Source organism: Uranotaenia lowii, chromosome 3 (assembly GCF_029784155.1).
Source record: "Uranotaenia lowii strain MFRU-FL chromosome 3, ASM2978415v1, whole genome shotgun sequence".
Lineage (NCBI taxonomy): Eukaryota > Metazoa > Arthropoda > Insecta > Diptera > Culicidae > Uranotaenia > Uranotaenia lowii.
The window spans coordinates 139,952,679-139,970,917 of NC_073693.1; the positions used below are offsets into that span (position 1 = coordinate 139,952,679).

At 34.5% G+C, this 18,239-nt stretch overlaps 1 protein-coding gene across 1 annotated transcript in view; it reads right to left on the minus strand.

Annotated features, from left to right (window-relative positions):
- The window catches only part of LOC129757285 (uncharacterized), a 35,377-nt gene extending 18,865 nt beyond the window's left edge, over positions 1-16,512 (minus strand). The window contains exon 1 of the mRNA XM_055754452.1: positions 15,483-16,512. Coding sequence (XP_055610427.1) covers positions 15,483-15,554 — 72 coding nt within the window. The 5' untranslated portion in view covers positions 15,555-16,512. The remainder of the gene's footprint in view (positions 1-15,482) is intronic.
- Positions 16,513-18,239: the final 1,727 nt, after the last annotated feature.

Consider the following 18,239-nt stretch of genomic DNA (forward strand, 5'->3'; position numbering starts at 1 on the left):
ATGAAGAGTGCTGCCTATTTGACTTGATCCCCTATTGAAAGAGACTTGATCTTTTATTCAGGAAGCCCTAATCCTTGTATAAAAATCAAACAAAACCCCAAGACAGAATGTTAATTGACTATTTTGGTCATGTTTGTTTTTATTTCACCATTTATAGCAGACATAAGAAGAAAATTCTATAACTTTGTCTCAACGCTATTAACATTGCATACTTAAAGGCGCTATTTTTATAATTAAGAGAAAATTAATTATTTTTGGTCTTTTCTTCAGACAATTGTTTGATAAACATTAGTTTTTGGATAAATATAAGTTATTTCGTAATCAGCAATCATAACGATCAATTCAGAAGAAGAATATGCCGTTTGGAAGGGGGATCAATTGTACCCAACTCTAGGGGATCAATTGTACCCATAATCAACATTTTAGAAAACTTATTCTGAAAAAAGTTGAAAGTTTTCCATTGCTTTGAAAATATTGCATTATGAATTCATTTTACGCTCGAACGATTGATACATTGGAACAAATATTTTTTTCATAATTTTACCATGTAAGGAACATTTTAAAGTGATGGAAAAAGATCTTCAAGTTACATTTTGTGAAATTTTTCAAACAAAGTTCAATTACTCAAACAATTATTTTGTTAAAAATTTTTAAACTTCAAGCATTGTTATTTTGCTCATTTCGACACATTTTTCTAGAACATTTGATCTTTGTAAGACATTCCAGTTTCGAGATATAGCTAAGGAATCAAGTATCCCCAGGGATCAAGTATCCTCATTCTCCCCTACAGATTTCAACCCTCATCCGCATTAGAGTGTCATTTTGACACTATTGCAAGTTTGAATGCTTGTAACTTTTTTCAGAAGCTTCAAAAAAGAAAAATTTCTTCGTGGACCCTAGACGAATTCAAAAGTTCTTTAATATTGCATCTTTATTTATGCGCAACCCTGGAAGCCTGGACAAAAAAACTCTCTTTTCCGACTTAGAGTTTGATTTGACTCATTTTGACACTCCAAAAGAAAAATCTATTTAAGTCGTTTGAATTATTATGAATTTCATATATTCAGTAAAATATGTTTAGAACATTATATATAGCTAAAGCTTACAATTTAAAAAAAAATATTTCTTGGCTTCATGATGTAGACATTAACTTCAGCTTTCATATGCATAAGACAAATATTTTTTTGGACGTGTAATATATGAACTACAGCAGTTTTCCTGAGCATGTTTTTTCGGATTTTTTTTTCTTTCATGCTGAATAACGATAAAACTATAAGCTTTAGCTATATATAATGTTCTGAACATATTTTACTGACATTACAAGGTTTCTAGTGATATAAGTTCATTGTAATCGGTTAGACGATTTTAGCTTGGAGTGTCAAATTGACTCTCCTAGTGCTGATTAGGGTAATGAAATCTAATGCGGATGAGGGTTAAAGAACTTCTTATCACTTAAGTTGCTTTTTTTTTTGTAGAAAACAGGCTATCAAATGTTTTCTTAGATTAAGTGAGTGGTGCGTAAGGATAGCTTTATCGGTAATACCTAAACCGAAAACCTGTATCCCAGTCCAGGAATAGTTCTTTAATACCGAATACAGGTTTTACGTCCTTCCAAAACCAGTTTTTTTGATGTTGATAAATAACCAGGTTATAAATCAAACTTGGAGAAATGTTTAATTTTACTAAAAATAAAATTCACCATTTGTTAACAAAAGGTTTGCTGCTCGAGCTTTAATTCATAACCGCGGGAAATTTAACATTATTATGAACTTTAAATCTCGGTGGTCAAAAGTAAAATGTATGAAAATCTTTGATAAATTTAATAGGTGAGTAAGTCCACAAACCAAAGATCAAAAAGATCAATTTTCCTGAATGTTTGGACAACGTGCTGCTATTCAGAACATTAGAATTACAGCAAATAATAATTGTTTATGTGTAACATCCGGATAACAAAGATCCAAAATCTATTCTCTTGCAGTCTTATTTTTATACTTAGATACTTTTTTCAATGTTAATTTGTTAGAATTTGTTAGAGGTGATAAAAATATTTATTAGTGTAAATATGTTTCAAAACAGTCGATCATATATAACTGACAAGCCTAGTATAAAATGACTGTTCACTGATTCAAGAAGATTTTAATGAGTGTTTTTGTGAAACAACCATATTAAAAGATTTTCGAATTTTCAATATATGTACCTATAGGTTTCAATTTCATGAAACCTGAAAAGCCTAGCCAACGACATTTAGGTGAAGACTTGATGTTAGCTGCGCAGATCATTTTAAACGGATGTAAAAATTATCGAGTAGCCTAGCTCGCCTAAAATTTCACTCGTATGGAGAGGTCTTATCAAATAAAAATGTTCTGCAACGACATAAAGAAACGGAAAAATGAAACCTATGAAAAAACGTAAAAGATACAACAAAGAAATTAAACTCCCGAAACAAATGATAGAAAAAATCAATAAAAAATAACACTAAATAGCTATTTTTCTCTGTTGCTTTACTTACATCTTATTTTCGCTTACAGAGATCAGAGAACCTCCTTGAAGTGATATAAGCCAAAGGGATAAAAGTGTTTAAAAATTTCGAGAAAACATGCTTTTAAATTATTGTGTTTGGCCATTTTCCATTTATTTTTCGAACAGTTGTAATTTTTTTTTCGAGCGTAAAAGTATGAGGATATAATAATAAAAATCTGAAAACTTCATTAAATTTAATTTGAATCATCAAGAATCATTCGGCATTATTCACTCAAAATCGATCATTTTTGCACTTACATATACTTCTTTAGCTCTGAGGGTCTCATATAGTTTTACCAAAAAGTATACAGTCACTGAAATTACGGTTTTCAAGTTATCAAAATTTTACGATATTTGACACATAATCTGTGAATCCTATAACAAATTTTTCAATGTTTTCCGATTTGGATTTGGTGACTACATATCATTGACTTAAAGAGCATTCAAGCGAACTCTAGTCTTAATATTGAGGAGTTTGAATAGCCTGAGAAAGAAAGTAAGATCGTATCAAAATTATTTAAATTTTACATCAACTTCAACCATTCGTAACTTGAATTCTATTTCAACAACTTCGTTCATCCATCCAAATTTAATAACTTTTTCAAATATTGTAAAATATCGAAAGTTTGCTGTGAACATTTTTCCCAGCAGTTATTTTTTGCTAAGCTTTATGAAAATTAAACCTACTCCAAATATATTTTAATTGGCATCTTGCTTTGTATTTCTGTACAAGTACATCAATAATGAAAAACTAAACAGAATTTACGATTCGGTAGGAGAATTCAACTAGAATCGGTTTTGTACTGACAAATCTCAAGAAGAATGACATATATCATTAGAGGGAATGCATCTTTGGATAACCTAAAGAAATCATTGTAAGTGGCACGGGTAGCCGGCCATTGTAGGTTTCTGAGGGTTGGATGCCTTCTTTCGACGAACCATCGGACCGTGGAAGCCCTAGGAGAAATTCGAAGGCCAAGCCACACAGCCATAGGCAGGACCTTGCTACCGATGGGGGAATCATACATACATACATACATACAAATCTCAAGAAGAACGATTTTTCCCAAATTTAAAACTTACAAAAAGTGCAATGATTATCAAAGAATCAAATTCGTATTTATCCTGTTTATGGAAGGCTTTTCCAATACACTTGTCAACTCGAAATACTGGTAAATTTAAAAATAGTTGGATTGAGTTGAAATTGAGTTCCGTACTTTGGAAAATCAATATTATTTATGATATAACTAGAGTCTGTTGAAAAAGTATTCTTTTCAATGTCAAAAGCATGTGACGTTCTTTATTTCAACAATTACGATCTGCGGGATTTTTAAATTTACCTATAAAATTTTTCTAAGAAGAACGGTAAACTTGAAAACTTTGAAAAAAGGGCGGTTATTTTTGAATACATAGAGACCATGAAATTGACTTAATATTCATTGTAGTCACATTATTTGGCATTTTTGGGATGAATAAACCAAGGAAGTATTAATTGCCTTGAAAAGATTGATCTACATACGTTGGAAGGGATAAATCATTTCGTATTGCAAAAAATTCGTACTGTTTTTAAAATGGAGCAAAATTTGTTAAAATATGCTAGTAACAAAAATGACTCATTAAAATGAAACTATACTAAGGTTGACAGAATTTTTTCAGTCCGTATCCAGGCCAGACAGATCTGGACTATTTTATCTAATAACCTGGCATAATCCGGGCATTTGATTTCAAAATTGTCTACCAAAAATCCGGGAAAATTTGGTAAATACCCGAAAACTACTAAGAAAATAAAAATTGAAAAAAAATCCCGTAAAACTTTATAACAGAATTTAAATTGTATTTAAGGTTTCCACAAAACCTTTCATGATTATTTTTATAAAACTTGCTCAAAAAATTCGCGTTTTAGACGCATGAATTAAAAAAATTAAAATTGTTTTTTGTTCGATTCGGCAAAAACGGTGAGAAAATCCGGCCAAAATCCGAGAATTTTTTAATTAAATTCGGGCAACCAACTGGACCGGACTTTTCCCAAATTTTGTATTAAATATCTGGGAAAACTCGGAAAAAATCGGGTAATCTGGCAAGCTTTATCTATACTTGATGTGACCCAGGCAAATGTTTTTTATAGCATTTTAAAAATCCTTTATTATTCGTTTTCTTCGAATATTTTAGAACAATTAGTTTTTTTTGGCCCACCAGCTAATCTCATTTCTGAAATTTGGCCCGTCTGTTGAAAATGTTGGCCACCCATGACCTAGACAGTGGGGTTAATATGAACAGACGGGGTAATTATGAACAGACGTCTCAAGGACGTGAGTTGCGACCAAAAAAAAGTTGCTTTACAGAATGATGAAGAACACGGAATCATTCATTGTTGGCAGTTTTTCAGAATTTATTATAAGAAATAAACATATGGTGGTTGTAAGTGTGCCAAATGAAGAACTTTTGTTCATAATTACCCCACCTAGCCCTATGTATTTGACAAAATATAAATATTGAGTAGAGATGTACCGAATAGTGGTATTCGGCGAACGGCCGAATACCGAATATTGACCTTTTCAACTATTCGGCCAAACGAATATTCGGCCGAATATTCGGTCGAATTTTCTATTGAGTTTTTAATGAAAAAAAAACTATAGCTTTCATTTCAATGCTTTATGTTTCTTCCATATTAATGCACTCATGTTTTAGTCGATTATTTTCAACCAGATGTTGTTATCGTATAATGTATTACAAGATATTTTTTAAATAGAGGTCATTCTGATTTTTCAAATGTCACCAATAACTGAAAAGACATCAGATGAATAGTCGCTTCTAGGGCCTTCATCCCCAAAGAAATTGCGTTTCTGTGAAATCTGGGACAAAACATGTCGAAACAGGTGCTAAGCTATTTGAATTTGCTTCTTTGATATTGAATTAGATGAAGGTCGAAATTGAGCAAGAAATCTTCAAAATATGTAGCTATTGAAAAGAAAGACGATTTTTAGCCTTAAGCATACCATTCCTTTAACCAAACGTATCCACACGGGCATTCAGGACGATTTAAAAAAAAAAAAGTATTAAAAAAGGGCAAAATTTATGTTTATTTTTAAATTTTTGAAAAATCTTAATTGAACACAAATCCAAAAGTTTTAACAGAGAAATTACAGTTTTTTTTTGATTTACTAAACAATCTGACCAAATTTGGAAAGTGGTGAATATCTGGACATCCCGGCCAGATTTGTCTTACATATCTGGAATCTTCACTGGGTTTATGGGCAAGCCTGAATATATCCAGAAAATCTGGAATAAACTATAATCAAAATATAAAGCGATACTTGTTAGCATTATCCTGTACAATCTGCAGTGAAAGATATGCGTATACACGTTAAATGTTTTGCTGAAACCATAAGTTTTTGATGATTGTGTACCTTTTACAACATTACTTTTGAATATTTTATAAATTACCCAAAATCATTTGAAAAATTTTACAAATCTGTAGTAGCTATTCGGCCTATTCGGCCGAATACTTAGCTCAACTATTCGGTAAGCCGAATATTCGGCTTAACGGTTTTTTGGCGGTACTCGGCGCCGAATTGATTTTGTATGACTGAAATTTCAAAATTCGAATCCTTTTTTCAAACTTATTAAAATACAATTGTTTAATTTGCAATGTACTTAAAATTCATAAAATAGCTACTCAAGTCATCGTCCAAAAGTTTGGGATCATCCCGTGGTATGGTGTAACTGCAAAAGTTCTTCTGCTTCATGCTTTTTTTATTTCACGCGTATCTCTGTTATCAATCAACGTATTGTTTATCTGGTAAGCTGATTTTGAAGCTAATGAGTTGAACTTGCTTTATGAATATTTAGTTGAAATATTAGAACTTTAGCTAAAGTTTCATCATTTTCTGATGATTTTCATTAAATAGTCCGACCGTTAAAAAACTATGCAAATTTGTTTTGACCATAACTTATTAGTCGTACAAGTTATTGCAGATCAGTGTGGCTTATTTAAAATTTTTTGACCTGCACTCACTTTTGAGATAGTTTTTAAAAGTAAAAATCTCAAAATCATATGATTTATGTTATCACCAAGGCCGGATTAAGGGGGGGGGGGGGGGGGGGGCAAAAGGGGCAATTGCCCCGGGCCCCCGGCTCTGGGGGGCCCCCGAGGGAAAAAAAAATGTTTCAACATTACTTTAATCATTCTACTTCAATTTCTTTAAATCTATGAAAAGAATTCCAGACTAGAAATTTGGAATAAAAACTTGAAATAAAACAACTAAAGACGTCACAGTGAAATAATATGTTGAATAGTTTTTTTCTTACATAAGGGGGCCCCCTGCAGAGAAGAAGATCTCCCGAATTTTGCGGGCTGAAAATATCAAAATATTGGTATTGAAATTCAAAATTTTCAACCTAAAATCTGACCAAAAATTATGTAAACTGATTTTGAAAATTAATCGACATAAATTAAGAAAATATGAGGCAAACATGTCAGTCAGGATATTCTGCATAGAAAAGTTAAGATAAAGAAAATATTTTTTTTTTAAATTTTATAGACGCATTTAACCTATTGAGCTAGGTCTTTCGCGTCTCTGTTTTATTTATGACAATATACAAAAAATAATACATTATTCATATTCCTAATCCTTCCTAGCCTATTACAATTTTATATCAGTTTAAACATATCGATATCCTTAAGAAATTTAATCACTTTGTCTTCTTGTTGTTTCTGATTTTTCAATATTAACTCAATAGAATTACCAAGTTTCAACAATCGCATTTTTGGAAGTAACATGGTGCACTCCAAAAAGATATGGTCAACAGTAAGAGGGATTTTACAGTTAGAACAGATAGGAGGAGATGAATAAGGAGTAAGAAGATAGTCATGAGTAAGTCGGCAGTGGCCGATTCTAAGCCTGGTCAAAACCTTTTGTTCGTAAGGGTTTTTCCGATCAAATCCTGGGAAAACGTTAGCTTTAATTTTGTGTAGTTTTAAGGCAGGGTTTGTAGAGCTCCATTCATCTTGCCAAGCTTGCCATATTTTTGTGTTAATAAATAATTTTGCATCAGAACCTGTAATATCTTTTTTGTAAACTCTCTTGGATCTACCCTCATTAGCAAGTTGGTCGGCCCTCTCGTTTCCAATAATGCCGGCATGTCCTGGTATCCATACCAAGGTAATCTTTTTACTCTTCATAAGAAGCTCGCAGGATTGAATCCAAGAATTACGAGATTTGCCTGCTTCAATTGCTTTCAAGCAGCTTGCACTATCTGAAAAGATAGCGCACTTTTTGTTTTTGGGAGAATTTTTGATTGCGGTTAAGATTGCCATGGTCTCAGCACAGAATACAGAACAAGTATCCTGTAATCTTTCACTGGTCGAGGTTATTTCTGAAAATATTCCGAAACCTGTTGAACCATTTGCTTTTGAGCCGTCTGTAAATTTTTTTACGAAGTCTGAATAATTTTTAATGATTTCTTCATGATATACCGATAAAACTTTATGAGAGCTATCGCCTGCACGAATTTGCCGGGCAATTGACCAATCTACACACGGTTTTATGTAGTCCCATCTATGTGGACCCCATCTAATAAGAGGTGTAATTTTTCTAAAGGCACATGACGTTATCGTTTCAAAACATGTGGTTGCCCTTTTAATCAAGACAAGATCTTTCAATGTGCGTCCCATTTCAATCATTCTTATTGCAGTTCTGGCTTCAGTTAATGCTACCAAATAACCGAAAGGAAGTTGACCAGCTTCACAAAGCATGGCTTTAGTAGGGCTTGTGCAAAAGGCGCCAGAGGCTAAACGCATAGCTTTGTTGTACACAGGTTCTAATACTGGAAGGACATGTTCTTTTTTTCTACCAGCTACACCAATACCGTACAACAATCGGGGAACAATAATGGTTTTTACAATTCTTGTGAGCGTTTCTCTCGATCCTCTTACTTTAGATCCGATCATTTTTAAAACATTTATCATAGCAGACGCCGATTCTTTTCTTTCCTTGGCATGCTTCATAAAATTCATTTTTGAATCAAAAGTAACACCCAAGACTTTAAGCGTTTTCACTGTTGGAACTGTAAGATCACCCACAGTTATCTCAGGAACATGTCCTCGATGACGACGATTCTGACAAGTGTGCAAAAGTTGGCATTTTTCTATCGCAACACGGAAACCAACAGATGTTAGCCAATGGATCGCTTTTTCAGCGGCTTTCTGAATTTTTGCTCTGAGTGTTTTTCTCTGTTTTCCATAAGCTACCAACAGAATATCATCAGCGTAAGTGATAATTTGGACATTTGTAGGGATAACTTCGAAAATAGGATTCATACCTACAAGGAAAAGTGTTACGGAAAGTACTGATCCTTGTGGAATCCCTTGAGCAGCAGTTCGCAAAGACGAATACGTTGATCCGATTCTTGCTTTAAAAGTTCGGTTGACTAAAAAGTTTTTTATGAAATTTAGTATTTTCCAGAAAAATTCATTTTTATTAGTGTAGAGATGACTGCGTCTCTATTCAAAGTATCATATGCTTTAGAAATATCCATTGACAGCATTTCGATGTGTTGATTATCTCTCAATGGCTTATCAAAAAATTCTTCTAGTTCAGCGAAATAAACATCGGTGCCTAGTCCTGCTCTAAATGCATACTGCCGAGGATCTAGAAGTTTTATGTCTTCTAATTCACAAATTAAACGTCTGTTAACTATTCTTTCCAAAACTTTTCCTATGCAACTTATCAATGAAACTGGACGATAATCTTCTGGGTTGCCACTTTTTTTTATTTTTTTATGAATGGGTACTATTATAGACTCTTTCCAGCAATCAGGAATTTTTCCTGATTTCCACACTGCATTGTAAGTATTAAGTAAGCATAATTTACCAGATAAAGGTAGGTTTTTCAAGAGGGGATACCCTACATCATCACATCCAGTGCTTTTACTGGAGCACTTACTTAGAGCCCAGTCTAATTCGTTGAGTGTGAGATCTAGATTTATATTTAGATTTTTATCAGGTTCAGGGTTTTGTGGTAAATCGTTTGTGACAGAAAAAATGTTAGAAGAGGTACTAATTTTCTCAAAATGGTCGGCAAGGGTTTCAGCAACTACAACCGGGTCAGTTGTGAGAGTATTCCCGTTTTTAATAAAGTGTTGTGGACTTCTATAACGACCTTGGAGCGCAGCAATTCTTTTCCAAATAGCGGACGAATTGGTGCTTGGATTCAAACCCTCAACAAAATCAACCCAACTACGGTGTTAAGCTTCTTTTACAATTTTCCTCGTTTTGTTACGATTTTCCCGGAATATGACTAAGGCTTTTTGGAAATCAGGGTGATTAGGGCTAAGTTTACGAAGAGATCTAAGGGCTTTACGACGGGATTTTACTGCAAATGCAACTTCACTATTCCACCACGGAACACGTTTTTTGCCCAATAGACCACTTGATTTAGGGATACAAGAGAATGCGGCTTGACGAATCAGGTTTAAAAACATTTCATGTTAACTTCTTGATAAACTTGTTTTTTCGAAGGGGGTGAACTGCAGTTGTAACGATTGTTTTTTTCTTTGAGGGTGGAAACAAGTTGACTGGGTTCTCGATCTTTCTTCAGCGGCGACTTCGTTGATAAGCTTTTCAAGTAGAGCTCTCAAGTTGAATATTTCTTTTTCCTTTTCTGCAAGCTTTTCGGTGAGTTCCAGAACTGCTGGGGTTCTCAGCAGATTCATACGCGACTGTGCAACATTCATTTCCTGGTTACGTGAGAGTTGGTATTTTCGTCTGGCTTCCTCGTATGAGACGTCATTGTCAACTTTTATTTTGACAATCTCCATCTCTTCTTTTTTCCGATGGCAATCTCTGGATCTAGAGCTATGGGCACCATTGAGCAATTCGTACAATGGGGCTCAGCTCGACAAGGATCGTCAGTTGTTTCGTGTTCCTTGGAGCATTCAGGGCATGTCGGAGAATTTTTGCAAAAATTTTTCGCATGACCAAATTGCCAGCACAGAGCACACTGGAGTGGGCTTGGATAATATGGACGGGTTTTGATTCTCAAAAATCCAAATGAGACTGTTTCTGGTACCGTGGTTCCTTGTATGGTTAGCAAAATTGTAGAGGTTGGTAGAAGCTTTGATTTGTTTTTCGGATCCTTTTTGTAAAATCGTTTAGCTTCAATAACTCGTTGCGTTCTTAAACCTTCCAATAACTCGTCGTCACTGATGTGGAGACCATATTGACAGCTTATTATGCACTTTCGGATATTGAGTGTGTTATGATAACAGATCGTAATACCTGATCCATCAATCAAAGTTTTCAACTGTAGTAATTTTTCAACCTGACTACGTTGACGCACTTTCAGCACATATCTAGAGCCTTTAGCCTCGGGACGAGCATCTTCTATTTTCCCTACTGCTTGCTCGATCGACTTCTTGATGGTAAACGGATTATCAGGCAATCTCTCGCTCTCTTTCGCAGCTTTCAACATGAGAACCGACAGCTCTCCGTTGATCGGGTCCATCCATTCTGGCATTTTACGTCCAGCAAAACTGCTATCAACGGTTTGTGAAACATTGGCAGAGGTGTTCCAAGCAGTTCGCAAACTGTTTTCCGGGTCAGAAGTAGAAGAACCTTCTCCTGCCCTGTGAGATTGGCCTGAGGCCATCTCACAGTCGTGGTTGACCGAAGCCAACCACTATCCTTTACCCTTTTCCAACACTCAACAGCGAAGGTTTAAGGTACCACTGTTAAGGAACCACTTCCGAACAAATCGATACCGGTCACTCACTCGTCACACACAGGTTAGGTATAATCACGTTTCGTTTTTAACCACGTGGATTTAAAAGTTTTATTTGGAAAACAAATTGTTTTTCACTTTAATTTTCCTTTATGATACACACTTTAGTTCTTCTTGCGATATAAAAACACTTCAACTTCACAGCCGTATCGCGTTCGCTCAACAATATCCAAAATTGATTTCCGATTTATTCAAGACAAATGGTAGCTCATAAAACTCAACTGTACTCGTTGGTTGCTGAGAGCGAACTGAAAGAAAATAATTACATACAAACGTCTTGCACAGTAAACTTGTTTATTATTACGTTAACTTTCTAAGAAACAGTTACTGCACTTAAATAGCAGCTAATTTTGTCAAAATTGGCTCACAATGCTAAGATAGAACAGAGAAGCTTTATGATAAACATTGGGGGGTTGATGCCGGGTATTAGTATAACTTTTCACTTTTGAATCATTACTATTGAAATTTACGTTGGTTTTTAAATTCTAAACCCTTTTCCCTACCTATTTTTGAAAATAAAATCTAAAAAAAAACTGTAGTTGCTTAAATTGGACCAATCGACAGTACAATCTCAATTTCTGTATTAGACTTGAAATTCGTATTGAAACATTTTCAACTGATTCAACACAAGTAAATATCCTGAATTCAGCATATCATTTTCAAAATTATCATTCTATAATTATAATAAAAACGATCTCGTTGCTAATATCATTGAGTGACTCTCTTAACATAAATATTTCTATGATTTTAATCTTACCCTTTTCCAAATTCAATTCATTGAGATTTTCATGTCTTATATTGTTTCTTCACTTACTGAAGTTCAGTTTCATGATTTTTTCTGAATTTTTAGAACTCGGGATCTTTGTTTAAGGTACTAAACTCATAATGTGATTAATTTCTATTCTAATTTTTTTTTCAATCGATTATTTTTGCACTTTTACCCCTTTGGCTTTGAGGGCATCGTATGAAAGTTTTGTCACAAACAGAATAACAATTTGATTACAATTTTTTTTATCTCATAAGAATCATATACATAAACTGGAATGAAAAGATTTTTTTGGCTTTCAAAGAGACACTGAATTGTGGTTATGAATATAACCTGATTTTTAGTTTTAAATTCTTAAACTCTTTTATCTGTATCTCTATGGAATGTGAAATTAATCATTTTGTTAATTTTGTATTCTATGTTTCAAATCTTTATGATACTTCCCAATTGTCATTTGGTAAATATCTTTCGATAAAGCACAAACCAGACCATCAATGATGAAATGAAAATCATTCAAAATATCTATCTGGTCATTTTTTCTTAATTAGAGAACTTTAGTTGGTGATAAAGATATTTTAAAAAAAATGAGAACTATATATTGCATTTTGCAGTTCAAATCGAAACTTTCGTTTTTAAAAAATTTCTCATTTCTTCCGCAATGTTTGCACTTGATTAATTAACAATTTTTATTTGAAAATACCAGAAACTATCATTTACGCAGACAACATGGCTATTCAAAGACAGTATACTGAACTCATCTCCAGTTCTTTTATACGGTTAAAATGTTAAATATTCTCTGGGATAATATTTGAAAAAAAAATCGAATCATAGGGGCCCCCGAGAAAAATTGCCCCGGGCCCCCGATGGCTTAATCCAGCCCTGGTTATCACAACTTCATACTCATTTCAAAACTAATGTTCTTATTTTGATTAACGTTCTGATGATAATCATTTGTGATTTATTTTTTGAGCTAAGCTTTTCAAATTAAGTGCAATTTCTAGTTCCTTTATATGATAAGAATATTGTGTTTTCTCTTGGACGGCATATGAAAAAAAATTATTTATAGAAGCCCCCAAGAAAACTTGCCCCGGCCTCCCCGATGAATTTATCCGGCCCTTAATATCTCGGTTCAGAAGCGATTGCGGATGGATTAAAATATGCGAAGGGAATAAGTGACTACGTATCAGCACATTCTGCTGGAATGATAAATCTATACAATTTTGAGAAAGAAAAACAATAAATCTGCACACAAACCCGTTAGTATTTTTTATTGGTTTTGAAGCAAGCAATACATTTATTTATAATTTAGCTTTCTGGAAAAGATGGATTCCAAACAAAAATTTACCAAGAACGCCAACAAAACTCAAAATTTTATGTTTCTTTTTGTACTAATTTTAAAAACGAACACAAACACATACAGGATCTCAATGAAACTTGATGTTTCCTCGAAGAGATTCCTTTTTCTTAACTCTAAGCGTACATCTTTCGAGGATATGAAGGCTAGCATCTTACAAATGCTAAAACCACCAACCCACAGAAAGTGTACTATGTAAGCCGTGACCGGGATTCGATCTCATACACGAAGGCTATCCTCTACGCCAGGGGTGAGCAACCCGCGGCCCGCGGGCCGCATGTGGCCCTCAAGACATGCTTGTGCGGCCCGCGAAGCTTTTCTCAAATTGAATTTATATTACTTTTTTTACAATAGATTGTAAATCATCCTATTAGTCAGAAACCATGCTATCTTATTTATTAGCGAAGTATTATATTGTTTTTTTTTGTACAAATTACATTTATTTTTCTAATTATTTAACTACCACTTTCCAATTCAAGTCCATGAAAAAGGATAGGGAGAGTTATCAAAAAAACGCTAGGCTACAGATAATCCCAGGCATTTCTAAGTCCGTTAGTGAGATCATAATTTTTTCGTTTTTAGCAAAGTTTCATGATGGATATGCTCAGCAGATTTTTTTTCGGAATTGAATAATTGCTTATACTGTAAGCATTTTAATACCGTTAAAATTGAAATAAAGCCATATTTAAGGGACATTCTTGTTGAAATTTTGAATAACAAAGTCTGGGAGAACGATTTCAAATTTCTTATCAACATGAATAAGTATCAATATCTGCGACAAGAATTCCGAATACTTGACAAAAATTTAAAAAACAATATTTGTAATTCTGTGATTCGACTCAAAAATTTTGTGACGATTATCTGTGGTGCTAATTTCAGAAGTTTCATAGAAAAATCACACCGAACATCAAAAAATTTCGTCTTTTTTCTTGAAAATATTCAATCGATGTTACCATAGTCATACGATGAATCAGCTCTAAAAGCCTGTCTAAGTGGCATCTAAATTAAATTCATGAATATCCAAAAATCTGTAAAAAAAATTCTAGAATCAAGAATGTGAACTGTAACATTGCTAAAGTTTGTTTAAAAATCTGTGGAATTATATATTGTTTTGTGATTTTAATAAAATACAGCAATGTTATGATCTTATACGGAACGGTTTTTCGTCGTTAGTAGAAAAAAATATAGTCATCGAAAACAGAATTTGAATTGTGAAAAAGCTTTTCGAAAATGGGCACAGAAGAAGATTTTAAGTCAACCTATTGATAAACGATTCAAAGTTGAACGGTTACAAAAAAAAATATTTGCGAATGGTAATATAAGTTTGGTTAAAAATGATTTTCTTAATAAAGGGTTCAAAGCTTTTTCGAGCCACAGAAAGTTAAAGGGGTTTCTATAGTTCGAAACAGGTTAGAATTTTCGTTTTTAATAAAAAAAAGGTATACAAACAATGTTTTTGTTTGTAAGATAAAAAAAATCAAATAGATAAAAAAATTCAAACTACTAAATATTGATCAAGATTTTGTTATGCAGTTACATACCTACTTGTTCAATTTCGGATCATACTATTTACCTTTTATTTAAAAAAAACCGTGTTTTCTGTTTTCTTTAAAAAGATGAATTTGTTTAAATTTCCCTTTTTATCGTCAAAAATTTGTTGTTGTAATATTGAGATACAGCTTTGCTTAATGTTATTAAAAATTATTTGAGTGCGGCCCGCTGAATATATTTCAAATTCAATTTGGCCCGTTGCTTCAAAAGGTTGCTCACCCCTGCTCTACGCCACGGGTTGCGGCAATTTCATTTAGATTTTCCTTCAACAAAAAAATGGTTTATTTTTTTCTAAATTGGCATTTCTGTTTTCAATAAGCTGTACACTTTCTGGATTTTATCGTTTTAGCCCAACTATGCTGCCATTTGTTGTAAATAATTTTACTGTAGTAGATTTTTATCTACCTTATATTAGTAAGGGATAGATTTATTCGCGTTTCCGATGATAATGATGCTAACGCTTTACTCTTAAGGAATTATAAATAGTTTGCTACTTTTCATGACAACTTACTAGTGAAACAATTCCGACCAAAATGATCGTGGCCCGAGGGCCCATTCCACAGAGCGTACAATTGAACACCATCTTTTTTGGTCAGCAACGGCGTCGATGGTGTGCACTTATGCACCGGACAACCGATATGTCTTCCAAGCTGAAGTTCAGCCCACTTCAAAATCCTCCGTTACGTGACACCGTTCTTCTTCCGATAAACAACACTTCAGATGTAAATAAGCTCGGTATCAGCTGGGCCAGGCCAAGGCACTTGTTTTGCGAGCGTTCAAATCTCAAACTTTCACGTTCACGTTTACACTCTCTCGGTGGGGAGACGCACACGTTTCTTCATTTCTTCACGCAACCGACGCCCATAGACCAAACTCGATGACTGATCCCTCACTGCTGAGCACTGACTCAATGGGTTCACGATAATTCACAATCGGGTATCACAACAGAACCTCTCCACCCGGCGAGTTTCGGCGGAAGATAATTGGAATTCGTTCCTCTCTTTTGTCCGGAATCCGTCAAATCAATTGCCAAACCGTGGCCGAGAATCACTCTAATCAATCTACGTATTTTTGCGATAAAAGATTATTTTTACAAGACTCCGAACAACATTCGTGCGGAGTAGAGAAAAAAAACCCTCTATTTCTGATATCAGCTGGTTTCCGCGCAGGTTTTCCGCTATCAGTGTTCAATCTGCGACTGATAAGAGAGCTCTTGTCGATGAATCATTCCCGCAGAGGTGATATTTTCATGGCTGTGTGTTGTTCTCCAGACATTCGTGTGTGCTTGATCCAAATCCTGGCAGACAACTCTAGTTTAAAAGATTAGTTTTCGATCAACTCCCGAGGACGGCTTCTTCAGTTTGGCTCGCAACAAATTGAACGAAAGCGAAAAAAAATAATTACAAATAATGCTTATCGCGCACTGTTCACGATTAAACTGTCGCGCAAGCAAAACCGCGTGCAAAATTCTACCTGTCGCAGCTCGGGCGGCATCAGGCAGGTAAATAATAATCGAGCCGATCGCTGCTGGATGGTTTGTGTATCTCTGTGATGTAGTGTTCTAAAGTCCCCCAACACATGCCAGACAGATAGCGTCGCGGACATCTGTCCCGTTCCGTACCCACACTCTGCAATGTTTTGAAGCTATTAGAGCTACTAAACAGATACGCTGTTTCTTACTGGAGAGCGCCAATTCCGCCGACGACCGTCCAACTCTTCTTAACTCCCGCTGTACTACTTTGCTTAGTAAGGTTGCACGTCCCTATTCCTTCGCCGCCGGCCGTTCCCCGGAAGACGCGCTCTATATCGGATGGGCAAGCTGATGCTCTAAAACTCGGTAAATGTTAGAAGCCATTGGCGTAGGAAAAGTGGGAAAGTATAAAGTGTATTAGAGACCTACCAAAATATTTTTGTTTCAATTCTATCTAAAAAAAAGTTAACGAAAGGTCAGTGTATGTTTCACGTAGATTCCGATCATTGATCTACAGTCCCCCCACAATCATGGGTCACACACAATCATTAGTCATTATTAAACGAAATTATTTCCACTATTATTTTTAGCAAATCGATAATACTTATCATCAAAATGCAGTAAAACTATTATGTGTGCGCATGATAACAGTATAATTGCTTTTAGAATAATTTTTACCATACTTAAAATTGTTGAAAACGCAGGTTTCAGTGGTGGGATAGAGTTAATCTTTATTCGTTTTGTTCGTCAAGTCCTTCAATAACTACTTATAACATAAGCGATAGCTATTTATTACATTATTCACTGAAGTGATATACACCAAGGTTTTTTTTTTACACGTTTTTTTTTCACGCGGTTTTTTTACACGGCTTTTTTTACACGGTTTTCGGGAATTAACACGGTTTTTTCAAAGCAAAACACTTAGAATCTTTTTGAAGTTGGGAATATCTTATCTCTTAGACTAAGAACATGATACATGAGACCTGAAGCCTGGGACCTGAGACTTGAGACCTGGGACCTGAGACCTGAGACTTGAGACCTGAGACATGAGACATGAGACATGAGACATGAGATATGAGACCTGAGACATGAAACATTAGAAATTAGACATGAGACCTGAGACCTGGCACCTGAGACAAGGTATATTGGACTTGAGACCTCAGGATGAGACATGAAACCTGAGACCTGAGGCATGCGACAAGAATTATGAAACATAAGACTTTAGACCTAAGACATGGGACATGAGGCATGAGACATAAGACATAAGACATAAGACATCCCGAATAGCAAAGACCGTGGTATTAATTATAACCGAACAATGATATTCAATATAACAATAAACTTCATCGTTATTTCTCAATATTTATCAACCGCTTTTTATTTTGAGATCACCATAAAATTCGAAGTCATCGTGAAGTTTATCGTTAATTTAAAATATTTCATAGTTGTCGAAAATACCAGAAGCACGGTATAACAATAATTTCCCTGTGATTTTTTATTGTTACTGTGTAATACATGGTAAAATTGAGATCCAAACCAAAACGAACGTTGGTAAGTTTTTGCTTTTTCTACCTATTCTCAATTTTTCGTGTGGAGATAATGTTTTTAATTCGCGCTATTTTTGAAACAATTGCGGTAAATTTTCTCTGCAGGCAAGAGGACCTATCTGGGATGGTGAGTATAACTTTTTAAAGTGATTGTGTTTTAAAGAACCATACTTTGCATATAAACATATCAAATTTATTTTGCAAGGTGCCCTCCACCGGCTCTGGCAACAAGCAATTGCTTGTGCTAATG